The 15,272-nt window shown below is 34.4% G+C and overlaps 1 protein-coding gene across 1 annotated transcript in view; it reads right to left on the bottom strand.

Moving 5' to 3' along the window:
• Positions 1–15,272, bottom strand: part of SNX29 (sorting nexin 29) — a 121,515-nt gene that overhangs the window by 54,095 nt on the left and 52,148 nt on the right. The window contains 1 exon segment of the mRNA XM_062503346.1: positions 9,474–9,614. Coding sequence (XP_062359330.1) covers positions 9,474–9,614 — 141 coding nt within the window.

Genomic DNA, 15,272 nt, shown 5'->3' with positions numbered 1-15,272 from the left:
AAGTTATATAGGAAATATTCACTTTACAGGCTGACACCTTTGCACAGGTCACAGTAAAATGTAGCTACAGTACATCTGTCCTTCAGTAACTACTGCATCATAAAACTTCTAGAAGGTACAGTTTCCAATCCTAAATATACTGGGTGCCATCATATGACACAAAAATCACCTCAAAATTATTGAAACTACCCAAGATTAAAATTTCCATCTTACTTGTACTGCCAGTTTCTGTATGTCAGAACCAGGCCAGCATTATACAACGTAACAAGGATATACAATAAATGAAATTGCCATTTTCCCCATCCCAGTATGCAATTTTTTTCTACATTTACCGTTCAGTGGAACAAACAGGAATTTAAGAGGATGAGATAAAAGGAAGAAACCAAGGAACTGTTAGATTTTAAAATAAGTTTCTTTTCCTTTAAACAGAGATTTACTACATAATTGTAATTATTGCTCAGTGTTTCTCTACTAAAATCGCTGATGGATTTCCATCTCCAGCTCTGGGTTCATTTCAATGGTACCAGAAAAGTGCTTTTAGATAAAGTAGTTTGAAAAAGGCATTGCTGCAAACCTATCCAGTAGCAGATGTGTTGAGGGTGAGCTACAGTCCTGCGATGTCCTCAGTCAAGCACCAATTTAATCACAGCGACATTTTAATCAGTAAATATGCCAACAGAAAAAAAAGAAAGCTTGAGAATAAATCTAAAACTGATCTCTTTTTAGTGTTGTGCTTAATGTCACTGTTAGAAAAAGAACTCGGTAATGTTATGCTAATAAAATCCAGTGTCATCTAAATATTTTGTTATTTAAAGACATATGCCAGCCCTGTATTAATTTGTCAACTGGTCAGGAATCAACTGTTAATTAAAAAGCATCAATAAAAAACTGCAGTAAAACCCCTAGGGCTTCTCTCTTGCTCAGCTACTGAATAGGAAAACACTATTTCTGTTTTCTCTTCAGATAAAGTATTAGCAGTCTACCCTATAATTTTATTCAGGAGATCCTGCAAACTAGAACACAACAGTTCATGGAATTGAGATCCACTTTTTCACTAGCCTATATTACAGTAATAACTATCAACAATATTAGTTAAAATGTGTCTCAGTTCAGTGCTTCTCTCCAACACTACAGTTTTCTTTATTTCATTCTTTAATCTGGTTGGAAATGCCCTGAAGACCAATAAAGACAGACTCTAAATTTAAAATAACAACAAAATAACCCACCTCAAAACCCTTTAGAAACATGGTACATACATAATACTTAAAATGTACAAGCTTATATATACAGTAAGCTTACAGTGATGCTCTCCCCTAAAAAAAAATCATTAAATAAAAACTTAACTCTCATGTCTAGAAGTCTAGATTCTTCTTTAACAAAAATTTTATTCAAATACATTGATGGGATGATTCTGTTTTCTAAAATATAAATTGAATTAATGAGGAATATTGATATTAAGTGCTCATAATTTACTGTGTCTTCATGCAAAGGTATTTTACATGATATAATGAAGGAAACAAGATTTTCCATGCAGGAAGTGCTTTCAGCATTTCAGATGATCTGAAGTATTCAATATTTCATTCTCTTTTTAACACTGAATATCTTTAGTACTACCAATTGCCCAAAAAGCTGTAGAGCAAATAAGATTAAAATTTGCCAGTATTTACAAAACAATGTATTTTGGGAAGGAGAAGACAGGTGAAACCAAGCACATTGATATGTAAGGGAGGGAAAAATGTGGGTAAAATTTCAAATTCAAAGAAAGAATGGCTTACTTTTATTTTTGTAATTAGGTGTCCCTGTTAAGATTTCTCTGAAAGGAAGTTTATTAATTCAAGTAACTTGGTAATTTAGCATCACCATCACAATAAGAAATAAATATAGAAAATTTATTTTTATATTTTCATTTTATACCAGGAGGCTACTAGAATATCTAAATGACGCATGAGTTGTTATAAAACTGCCATATTTTTATCTAGCAGTTGTCCAAGCAGCATGTAAATTACTTTCCTTTTTTTCCCCATAATGTCATGATGCAAAGCAACACCATCTGAACTGTTTCTATGGGCTCTATATTCAATAATTTGTTAGAATAAATTGCTTCTCTTGATTGTAGCATTACAAGACAGCAAGAATAAAAACATCTCTTGGCAGGCAAAGTTCTGTTTTGTAGACCCTAAATAGTCTGTATTCCTTCTTCCTAAACTTCAACAGCAATTAGCAGGAAATTTTTTGTAACCTGAAAAGAAAACTACTCAATTCACTATTTCATTGAAATGGTGCCCTTGAGCACCAAAAGAACAGATTAATTCAGTGAGACATTCCGATGGAGATGGAGAAGCATGAGCTGGAGAACTGTTTACCTTTTAAATTAAACCCCTGAAAATGAAATATGCTGCTCTGCACTCTGCTCAATTTAACCTTCATGGCGCGTTTCAGGTAACCCAGAGATTTCATACCACACAATGGGAAGCATTTACTATAAAGTATTTGTCATATAAAAGCCAAGCATTTCCTGCTAACTTATTTCTCTTCTCTTGGATACTGATATGACAAAAAAAATGGAAATTAAGAACTGAATGCTCTTTTCTAAGTGCTGTATACATAAAATATCAACTGCAGTCTTATGCAGTGGAAAACCCAGAGGATGTGGATTCAAAATCTGAAATACTCTGTATTCCCCCTTAGTGTGCAGGTGACAGTGCCAGGAAACAGGTGGGCTGTGACTAGAAATCTTAATGACTATGTCAGCAGTCATATTATTTTTATTTCTATTCGTATGGCACTACATTTAAGTTACATATTTGAAAAACAGATTGTGTTAATTTAGTCCCAATGGCTATTTTAAAGCTTCTTAGAGAATTAAACTTTCCAGCTATAAAGTAACATGGTGAACTTTTAGGACAAAGTTTCTTCTGCAGCTTTAGAACACAAAAACTGTGTCATATTATAGAATTACCACATTCAGCTATATATGAGATTAATTTGATTTCCTTTCCTCATTTGAACACAATACAAATTGATAAATTTCTTTTCCTTTTACCCACAGAATAGCACAAGCATATCTGTCAAATATATATAAGCTATAGTTTTTCTTATAACCCACAAGGCAAAATTCTGTATGAAAACAACTCAATACACTAGTTAAGTCCACTAAGAGGGTTGAAAATTAAAATCTACTTACTTTAAAAATCAAGAATTATACAGAATTTAAGCTGCTATACTACATCATCCAAAAATCAACCTAAGTAGCATTAATGAAAGCAATCCTTAGCTTCAAATTTTTAATATACAACTTGAGGATTTATATTTTCAAAGGTTTTCTCCTTTAATAAATGTATCCCAATTCTGAAGCATCAGAGAGCCATAATTTTGTACCAATTCTACTCGAAGACACTGGATATCAAATCTCAGTATCAAGAAACATTATTTAGCCCCTGTTCCAAGTGCATTAACCACAACTTTTGCTTTCTTCTCAGTTCCCCCTGACAGTCTGATTTTGACAAACTGATTTGATGAAAAAGAATTTCTATGAGCTCCTAAATCCCATAGAGGACCAAAGTCCATATATCTGTACTTCTGATTCTAATGCAAGCCAAACACATACTTAAGTTTTGGGATGCCAAATCAATTCTTGCTTTGCTGAATTTGGACAGAAAAGCACCCAAATCTAAAACGAAATTACTTCCTCCCCTAAGATTTCTCCTGCACCATCCTTTTTTAAACATTCCATATGTATTCTGTTATTGTCCATGTACTAGTTAAACAGGAATTGTTATACTTCCCATTTTCAAATACATATTTTATGTGGGAGGGGTGTGTGTGTTCCTTAAAAAACCTTGTTCCTATCATGCTGATTCTCCTTGCATCCCTTTCCAAAGGGACTTTAGCTCCTCCATCATCTGGTCTAAAAGCAGCTTTAAGGGGCACTGTCTGTGAATAGACAGGTCCAGCTCACCAAAAATGGCAATCAACTTTTACAGGAGGGAAAGGCATGACAGGGGTTACACAGCAATGACACCACGTAAAACCCTTAACAGCAAAAAAATCAACACTCAAACTCTAATTGAATGGCTTCAAATGTTTTCATATATATTTATGTGTATATATATATATACACACCCAGAGCCAGAGAACTCTTTACTTGACAAACTTCTTTAAAAACCAATAAACATAAGCACAAGAGCAAGCTCTATTATTTTATTTTACTTGCAATAAAATCTCTATCTTCTCTGCTTTTGAATCCTGAAATAGTTATCCTGCAGCATTCTTTTAACTCTTCACTACCTTCAGCAACAGGCAAACAGAACACTGATAAAAGGCAGCTTTGCTGTTGGAAACAAAAGAAAAGGAATCCATCAGCACTCTGTGAGCAAAGGCAAGTTTCCTCTGACATAAATGGGAGATAGAGCTCCTGGGGAGCAGAACTTGCAGAATCACAAGCTACATTCCAAAAGCCAACTTCATATATATCCCAAATGCTGTCTGATGTTGTCATATGCCTGCTCATGTATATGTGTATATACAAATAGAATATTTTAAAACACATGCACATAATATTCTTGAACTTTTTAAAATAGGGACAAATACAAATTAATCTACAGTTTAGGTTAGGCACTGACAGGTGAAAATATTCATTTTATTAAACTCACATTTGAGCATGAAACAAGCTATGGCTGGATATACAGCTCACAGGCTTCAGTGGCATGGGCAAAAAAAGGATGAATTATGTTGCTCTCAACATTTTCTTTGAGACAGAAACTTATTTTAGAGTTCTGTATTGTTCCCCCAATGCAATTGAGAAGTCACAGCAAAGTCATTCTTCTGATCTCAGCAAAGTGCTGTGTATTCTTTCCATATGGGGTATCCAGTGTTTTAAAGGAAAGCAGAGGATATCATGCAGTCAAGTCAGCACTCAGTGCAAAGCTACCTCATTCAATTTCTCCTCACCTACACAATCACTGAATTCAGGTCTTCAGCAGAACTAAAGAACCATTCCTATTTTGATATGCCCTCTATTGGGACAACACTCTTGCAAGAGGATTCTTAATTAGATCTTTACTCAATTACTATAATCTGCCCAATGTAGAAGCAGCAACTGGGATTTTAAGGATGCTGCAATATTTTTAAAATTAGACTAGTCAGTCCACTAAATATTCATACATTAATATTTAATCGTTATTTGGAGAGACAATAAAACACCAGCAAAGGTTGAGAAGCCAAATTTAAGCTAAATGCTATCTTAAGTGAAAAAAATATATATTTGTATGCAAAAACCTACAGGGAACCTTTTCCAGTCAGGTGCTGTGACTGTATAAAGGTGCTCCCCATGAGTGGGCACACTGCAGACCAGGAGTGCAACCCATGGAACCCAGGCTGTCCTGGGCACTCCTGACAGCAAGGCAGCAGTCACAAAGACAAACAGTGAGAATGGACACATGAGCTCAAAGATCCAAAGTACCTGAAGGCTTGCAAAAGAAAAAAAAAAAAAAATCTATCTCATGCAAGAAAAATCAGCTTGAAATTACAAATCCTGGTATATACAGCTACATAGAAAATACTGAGCAAATCATAGACCAGGTTGATATATAGGGAATATGTTTTAAAATTGTAAAACCTGAACAGTTCAAATGTTAACAATACAGTTGAAATTTGTAGGTTTTAAAGAAATTGATCTGCGGGTTAAAAAATAATTAAAATATATGCAAAGTAAATACATTTCTCTTATACACACAACACAAGGGAACAAATGTATTTCTTGTTTTACTCAAACAAAGCATTGATGAATTGAAGAAAGAACTCTTCTTTCCAGGATTACTCATAAAGATTTTGACAACTATTTGCTACCAGCACTGAAAGATCTTTAGTAGAAGATACACAGCATAGGGACTAGTATATATGAAAATTAATACATAGACTCTTGAAAGCATTGTTTTTCCTTCAGTAAATATCTAACTTGATTCAAAGCAACATTTATAAAACAAATTATTCTCTTCCCTGCTTTATTTTTGCTCTAACTTACTAAATTCAAATGTTAAACTAATATGCTGAAAATGAGGTTACCAAGCTGAAAGGCAAATACACACTCTTCTTTGTAATTGTAAAAGAGGTTATTTGTACAAAGCAGTAGTCTTCCCTCTTTTCAGTTATTTTTCAACTAACTGGTTTTCTGTATATTAAATTTAGGTTTCCTCAGGCATTAAAGCTGGTTTTTAATTTTACATACATAATTTGTTGAAATACCATGAACATGAACTTTTAAGATAAATTGTCCCAACTGAATGCAAACAAAAGCAAAAATACATTACAAACATAATGATCAACATTTATAGTATTATTAATAATGGTTTATAATTCTTAAATACATTCTAATTTCACTGCTACTTGATGAATATATACAATAATTGATTTCCCAACTTTTAAAAATCCTCATTCAGCTGAAATTCTGTTTTCTTTTTGAATTTTCCTAATGTCAAACTTCACAACTTTGCATTTCACCTCCCTGACTTCTACTGTAGTAAATAGGAAATATATGCATGGAAATGAATACTTCTCCACATTTTATTCTACATTACTCTCTTCTAGCTAAGTTCCCTCCTCTGAGCTCCAATATTTTGCATAGCAAAGCACTGGACAGTATTTTGTCAGCCTGCAGGAGTGATTCCAGGTCAGAATATGGTGTCCTCTTGTTATCCTGGAGGTTCCCTAAATCTGGGACATGTAACTGAACACGAATTTCAGTGCTGGTTTCAATTACAGCAAGACCTTTGGATGCCTCTGACATTTACAATAAGCACATCACCTTCATTAGCCCCACAGTACAGAGTGCATTGAAGGCATGCAGTGAATAAACTCATCCAGGTACTGACCTGAAGGATATAAAAGCATGAATGCTTTTCCAAAAGCTGTAAAATGATAATTTTTAGCCATTTACACACAGAGGACTGGTTCTTACCAACACCTTATTTGGGCATCTAATAACACTGAGGAGTTGCCAAGGATATGAGAACCATAGATTAATGTAAGAGATACTTTTGTTAGCAGAATTCAGCTACTGAAACTTTTCTTTAGGACTGATTTAAGATTGTACTGATTAATCTAGAAATGGGAATACAGCTCCAATTCTATTAATACCAGCAAAAGTAATATAAGAGAGAAAAAATATCCATTGACATCTAACTGAATATTAAAAGGTAGACGTGCTTTGGTAGCCACTAAATTTAAAAAGCAGTATTGAAAAAGGTAGTATTGGCAATATCTCTTCTAATTTTTATTACCAAACATTTCCATGTGTAACATCCTGCACAAATCCTAATCCTAAACTGAAAGTTCTGCAGAATTCCAAGACAGGTATTTCCACATGAATTAATTAATTTTATACTAAATTTTTAAACATCTTTTTAAACCTTCAACTGGCTGTGGAAAGCAGGGCCATCTCAGGGCCGTTAACCCATCTCAGTCAGTCACACAGCATAATTATTTTCCAAGGACTACTGCACAGAATGGTACAAATTCCAAAGGGCAATACATTCTGTGACACACACAGATAATAGCCCCACTAAAAGGACAGAAATCTGCATGCACAATGTGCTGTGCAAATAAACTCCAGTGTGACAAACTGAGCCTTGCTCAGCTGAGGTGAAAGTGTCACTCTGTGACTTGCCAGGTCACAGCCACACCACTGCCCCACGGCTCATCACAGGAGTCTTTCAGGAGTGCAAGGGATGGCACTCACTTCTTACAGTAAAAAGCCTTTGTCTGAGATCTGATAAGTGGTTGTGCAAGATTAAGGTAGAATTTTGGCTCAAAGCTAAAGCACCCAAAGAATAAGCAATGCAAATTTTTTCATGAGTTGTTCCACTGATAATTTTGTATGCATCAATTGTACAACTGAAGTTGTAACTCAATTAGTATTTAAAGTAATTAAGGATGAAAGAGTACCAAAAAAAGCTTAAAAGGCATCTTTTGTAATTTACTGAAGTGGCTGATACTCCATCACTTCAAAAAAGGAGAATTAGTTATGTAACAAAGAAGAAAATTCCTGGTTTCCATGACAAAACCGTCCACTAAAAATTAAATGAAAAATGCATGATCTTCAACCAGATGAAAAAAAAAGCAGAAAAGCTCTTTTAAAGTACTTTCATTTCCTCAGTCAGCAGGCAATGAACTACATTAACTGGATCTCAGGCCAAGCAAGCAGACCTATGGATTTTATTCATAAATTATGTGCATCACTGCCATTTCACATGTGCCGAACTTACCTACTCATTTTACAAATACCTGGGAAATCATTGGAAGTCAAAGTTACTAATGTTTAAAGCATACATAATCCATATTCACTGACATCTGAATGCCAGTACAGAATTTCTAACTTTTTTCTATTTCTTTTTGTAAATTTATATTACTTCATACAAATTAGTAAAATCATTTTTCTAACACAGACAAGGGACGATTGTGGCATTTTAATAATATATGTATTACTGTGGTCTTAAACCAAACACAATGTCACAAAGATCTTAGTTCTGCAGTTATTATGTCAGTTGTCTTTTGATGACTACACAGATCACTATGGTTGGAGCTTCATAAATATTTAATAAAGAGCTCAGTGATACAAAGGCAAAAAATAGTAAAAAGAGAAAATCCTATGTAAAAACTAAGAAATTTGATTAACCCTAAAAACTCAAATTAGTTTTTAGTCATAGGCACAATTTAAATCTCCAATATATTGGAGATTTTACTTGTGATAGCAAAATAAAATTTTCAGTTAAGTCCTACGCTGCAAAGGAAAATTGCTTCAATTCCTCCTCAGTCCTTACTGGACATATAGTGTACATTGCAATGTGTATTTACACTCTTGATCAGTTTAAAGTTTTGATAACTAAGATTTTAATTACATGGTGCTACACATTTACTACATACACACTACAGTATTTACTGGTTTATTTCAAAACCCCTATAGATAGGAAAACACAAATTCCCATTTTAAAATGGCAGGGCTAAGACATAGATTACAGGGATTAAGGTAAACATTTAGGTAAATGTTTTTATAAAAGTTGGTTTAAACAACTTAAACATGTTGGTGAAGAGTGCAGGAAATTTAAGGAATTTAGATTAATACTTCCTGAAATTTACAGATATTTTTAATGAATTACTCACCAGTGTTGACTGCTGGCATTTTTTTTGGAGGGAAATGGAGAAGAGACTTCATTTTACATATAGGGCTGTCCAGAACAGTTTTTGAGGATTTGTGCATTTGTGTACATCATCAATATTTCATTCAATAAAACTTCTCAGTAAGTGGAAAAACCAATGCATTACCTACATCAGTGAATCTCCAGCTGGTAGGGGCAAAGTCTATAAAAATAGCAGGTACTAGCAGGTGTGAAAATATTTATGAGTCACCTCATTTTTTGTGTATAGATAAGAGAGGTTTTCCTCCCAGCTTTTACTGATACTGTGAGTTCTTTCAATACCTTGTTTCCAATGGCCTTTTTTGGTGGGAAGTTGAAAGTCCTCACTTGCTGGTACTTATTCTGTAATTTATGATGCAAGCTTCTGAACTCTGCATACCTTCGATAGACATTCCACTCATCGTCCTTTATCCTGATATAAACCTGCAAAATACAGACAGGGAAGGGAATAATGTAAAGACACACAGGGCTGATGTGTGTCCTTCACTCTTTTGAAATCCTCCTGGCTCGGCACCTTCATGTGAAGTGCCACAAGCTCCAGGATCCCACAGCCACAGATTCATGTGTGACTGCATTTGCCTTTGCTGTTGTACAGGTCATTAACCCCATTCTCTCCTTTCTCCCTTTTCCTCCTCTCTCTCTCTCTTTCTCCTGTTTTAATCAACACAGCTTGCTCACTTTAACATGACTCTGGGGCAACCATGGCAGCACTTCTCGTTACCATGGTTTCCAGCATATTCTACTACCCAGTGACCAAAGGAAAAATCATTTAATACCACTATGAAATTGATTTCTATGTCCTCAGCACAGTTTTTCAACTTTGCAAATTAGCTTTGCAGCATCAGAATTGCAAAACCTAATTTTATCCAAAGTATGAAACTTAATTTACTTCCTAACAAAATTATATTGAAAACTAAACTAGAAATTTTATTGTTTGGAAAATAAACACAGTTCATTCTTTCTACTTGTATAGGACATTAAATATAATTTAACACAGCTGTAGTTTTTGTGATTCTGTTTTTGTTTGCTGCTCATTATTTCATGAGCCTATTACCAATTACATGCTAAATATTCGCTTTCTCTAGGAAAATGCCATGCAGAAGTGAAATATACTTACAGAAAACTGAGATTTCACCCTTTCCTAGGCAATGACACAGTTCAAAAAAATGCTGAAACAGCACAAGTCAGAAACTATAAACCAAGCATCAGAACTTAAGATCCAGAATGACCTTTCCCTTTGCTCCTTCAATGGAATCTGTAGTTTATTCATTTTTGTGTGTGTTAATAATCTCAACATTTCACATCAAGAATTAGGCTGGAACAGTACTGATGACACTGCCTTGCCTTGCAGTAAGCCCCCAGTAATTTAATAGTAAACTGTAAGGCAAATATCAGGAGACGCTTAAGGAAAAAAGCAACACCAACCACTGTCACACAAAGAGTGGGCAGTAACAACTGCATTTTTGTAGAAACTAGATAAAAATAAAATTTGGGTTCTGATGTGGCCAATTTCAATACTGAATTGCAGCTTTTCCTGGTGACTGAAGCATGGTCCTTCTTTCTCCCTGAGATATTACAAGTCCTTAGGAGAAAAAATTCAATTTTTCTAAGGACTGGTGGTATTTCAGAGATGAAGTTAATGTCTTGCCCCACAAAAGATGCCCATGCTTTTGGTCTTTGTGAAATTCTCTCTCCAGACTCCTAGTTTCTCAGATTTATAGGAGGCTTCTTTGCAACAAAATGCAATATATTATGCAGATACCATACAAGTTCTGTCAAATTAGAATATTTCAGTGTAGCAAATACTAATACATATTCCAAAAAAAGGAATACTGTAGTTCCAAACTTAACACATCTAAGAATTGAAAAGACTCAAGAGCACTGTGAATTACAAACGCATATGTAAACAAAAATTCAACTAGTTTTGATAACAAGAATTCAGATAGTGTCATGATGGAACCACAATAGTAAGTCTGCAAGAAGTATTCAGACTTTTTTTCACATTGCAAATAAAGCCAGGATAATTAAACACCTACAGATCCATCTGTTTTAACAATCGAGTACATCTTTGAAGGCAAATGCAGGAATATATAAAATGTAACTATTTTGCATAATTCTAATCAAATTTATTTATTGTAGTAAAAACTATATTAAATCTTTATTCACCCAGCTCTAAGCCCTGCCCCTGACTATTCTCACTTCAACCACCATATTGTCTGCAATTCTGTATACATTCCCAAGATTCATGTTACAATTTCTGTAGGGGGGCAGGAATAACAGAAAAAAGGAGCTTAAATTATTTTTAACAAAGTTATTTAATATGGAAATCCTAATTTAACTAAGCACTTATCTTTGCACATGTGATTTGGTGAATCATGCAGTTCAACATTACCTGTTAAGCTGTAACCCACAGTGAACTAACTGAGGAACACCATACACTGTAATTGAAAATTTTCAGGACTGCAAAAACATAGACTGATTTATTAGATAAAACTATTGGAAAATTTCTTTCTGTTCTTCTATGTACACAGATATTGATTTCATTTAGACGGCAAGAAATGAAAATGCAGCACTTGAAGCCCTGTGACATATTGAATTTATTGACAATCAACTAATAGACTATGAAAGGTATATTAAAGCTCATGATGCAGCACACATTTAAACTTTTATTATCTCAGAGGGGAATACTATTCCAAAGCCAAGGGATTGCTACACACTTAATGCAAATTCAGTTGGGAAATCAAACTAAGTAAATACTAAATATAAAATTACTTGGATAAACTTATCCTAGTCTAGTCACTGAAGGCATATGGTTATCTTAGGGCCATGTTATAGAAAGTTGAAATGAGTACTCTCAGGCTTATTCTCAGATCAATTTAAAAAAATTAATTCTAAATAATTTAATTTCCTTTCTGATGCCCCTGTTTTCCCGACATCATCCAATTCCTAACCTACTTAAATAATTTTCAGGGTAATGAAAATGAACAGACTGAATCAAAATCACTGCTAGAATATTTATGCGTAGACAAAATATTTCACTTAATATTGTCTTGAATATATATATAAATAATTAATTAATTAGTTTCTGTTTGTAGTTTAGGAGCACTTTCCACTTGGGTCTCCTTTGTAAAGATTGATTGGCAATCTTTCTGTAGCAATGAGCTACAGCAACTCTAAGAAACATTTCAGTTAATAAGTATGTTTAATGAATTAGTCTGTTATTTTCTCATCACAAACATGTCTGAAGTCAGAGATTTGGAAAGCAATAGCAATAACAGTAGTAATTTCATAGTGTTTATCAGTCTACTACCTGCTATATTAATATTACTGAAATGCCAAAAATCTTCAGAGAATCAATGTGAAAGCACAAGTTTAATGACTGCATACTGAAATGAAAAATCCTGCTCCTGGGGTACTGGAGTTTGAGCCAAACCACGGCAGCCCCCGCCCGGCCAGCTTGTTACGTGCACTTAGGTAGAAGAAAAAAGAGCTTTTTGGGGTTTGTTTAAGATGTGTGCTCACAAAGGAGTATCTCACTTTTTTATTGGTGTAACAATGTGTCAATATTAAAAATCAGCCATTGATTGTTTTTTGTCAGGTCTAAAGGAAGTTGCTAAAGTCTTTACAGGGAATTATTTTTATAACCAGTTCTTTTCCTTCCTCACCAAAAAACATAAATACAAACCACAACAGGTTAAGAATCTTTAAGCAGTTGAGTCAAAAATGATGTTAGCAAGTCAAGGTAACAGACTGGTGCCAACTGACACAGTTCATCACCATTTACATATAAAGGCTTGAGGAAAATAAAGGACAAATGCCAAAATTCCAACTTGCTCCAGCTCCAGTGTGCACAGACCAAATGCCTGTAATCAACACTCGTCCTTCTGATCTGCAGAAGTCTCATGTGTGTGCTTCTCTTTTCTGATGTAAAATATAGATAGGTATATTGAGGATTCACTTTTGTGTCTCTCTCCAGTACAGCTGGCAGCAAGATATCCTGACTGAGATATTATAGAACCTTCTCCTCTTACAATGACATCCATGGCTGTAGAATTCCAGATTAAGCATCAGGAAGGATATTCCCTAGACAAAGTTACTCCTGAGTCTTGCCTGCAAACATCACTCACATTTCCTGGAAGGAATAATACATAATGAAAAATGAATTCTAAGACAGAGAACTCTATTGATGGGAGCTCCACAAATGCAAAAGTGCTGAAGTCAAAGTCCTTGTGAGTCCATGGCCCATTCAAGGGGCATGGTAATAATGTTAATGGAAGGTGAGCAGTGAAAATTCTACTAAACCACACATAAAAATGGCACAAGATACAAGGGAACTCAGGCCATTTCAGCAGCAGAACACTTCAAAGGACAAAGAGAATACTGAGAATGTTTGAAAAGAATCAGTCCTAGGCAGGACAAGGTCATAGTCTTGAGTATGGAAAAAAATGATGGACAGCATAAGGAATGCAAAAGAGACTGATCTGCACTAATGAAACTGCTGGGATATAGCTATGTAGGCATTACAAGGGTGAGAGAAAAATTACTTCTGAATTACTGTAATCCTCTGTATTACTGTATTTCTAACTTCCTTTCCCTCACTAATAAAAAAGGGTTTTCTGGAGATCCCCTTGTTTGTTATATACTTTCAAATCAATATCCAGACAAGTGATAACAAAAACGAAATTTAGCAGCTGGTTTGGTAGGGACAACCCAACCAGCATGAGCACAAAACCAGAACATGTTAATTGGCACTATTATTTTTGGATGTTAACTCAGCTAAGCTTGACAGGTGAATGTTTCCCTTACATTTGCTTTTAGATAAGACTACAAATCTTGGAGTACCACTGATCTGTAGTTTTACACTTTGCATAATAGTTTTTTTTATTCTTAAGACTATGGTTCAGTTTTAATGTACATCTCAATTATTCAGGAACATGAAGTTAAAGAGATTTTGGTCAAAGTTTACCATTTAAGAAATAATTGTTTTCAGGAGACTGGATGTATCTTTTTTCCTGTTAGAAAAGCACACTATGAAATTGAAGTAACGTATTTTAATCTACTTAGGTTTTATCAAAATTACGTATTTATGCACTCAAAACATACAGAAGAAGTAAAAAGTATTCACGAAAAAAATAAGAACCAGTTTCATTTTACTTCAGGACAATGGGATTCTGTTGAGAATATAAATTCAAGCTCAACTCTACAAAGTTACCTCTGAATTGTGAGAAATGAATACAAATGCAAGTTATATTTTGAGACAGCTGCAGGCCTGCATTTAAGTTCCCCCTTTGAAAATGATCCAATTTAAGAATTTTCTGCATAATGAAAAACAAATGGAACAATGAAACTTTTCAGCTGTGATAGTAGCAGCTTTCTGTGTGCCACACAGACATAAAAGGAATTACAGTGAATAAGCTTTTATTTCAATATGACCATTTTATCCACTTGCACAAAGATTACAGATATTTGAACATAATTTATGTTAAATCTTCAAGTTTCTGTTATATTTAGTTCATAAAAATGAACAATACAGTGTCAAATGTATGACACAACACATATCAAAGCATGAACCTTAAAAACAGTCAATATTGTTCCACTGAACAGAAGAATGTCACACATTTTAGGCTTATCCACTCAATTACAGACATGCAGTGTAATGATCACTGTGCTTCTGCAGTCACAGCTCTGCTTCTATTCACCAAAACAGCACTAAAGTGACTGGCCACTAGAGAACAAAGACAGCACTGCCTCCACTTTTGTTGCATGGAATCAATATTTTTTGTCTTTTATATGCAAATCAAATCAGCACCAAAAAAAAAAAATCACTCAATAGCATAATAAGCTCCTTTTGACAGTGAAATATGACTTATAATAACCCAAGATAATTAACGTCGTTTCACAAACATGCACTTTGAACCATACAATCATTGCAATGCATGACAACCACTCAGGGAAAGAAGTTTCTACAGAAGACAAAATAGGTAAAATTACAAAAGTGCTGCCTTTTTTCCAAAGAGAATATGGTGAGTGCCCAGGCAAGGGAAAGGAGGCTATCTCATCAACCAGTTTCTAAAATACATA

This window comes from Cinclus cinclus, chromosome 16 (genome assembly GCF_963662255.1).
Source record: "Cinclus cinclus chromosome 16, bCinCin1.1, whole genome shotgun sequence".
Lineage (NCBI taxonomy): Eukaryota > Metazoa > Chordata > Aves > Passeriformes > Cinclidae > Cinclus > Cinclus cinclus.
Note: the sequence above shows the minus strand (reverse complement) of the source record. Positions and strands in the feature narration are given on the sequence as shown.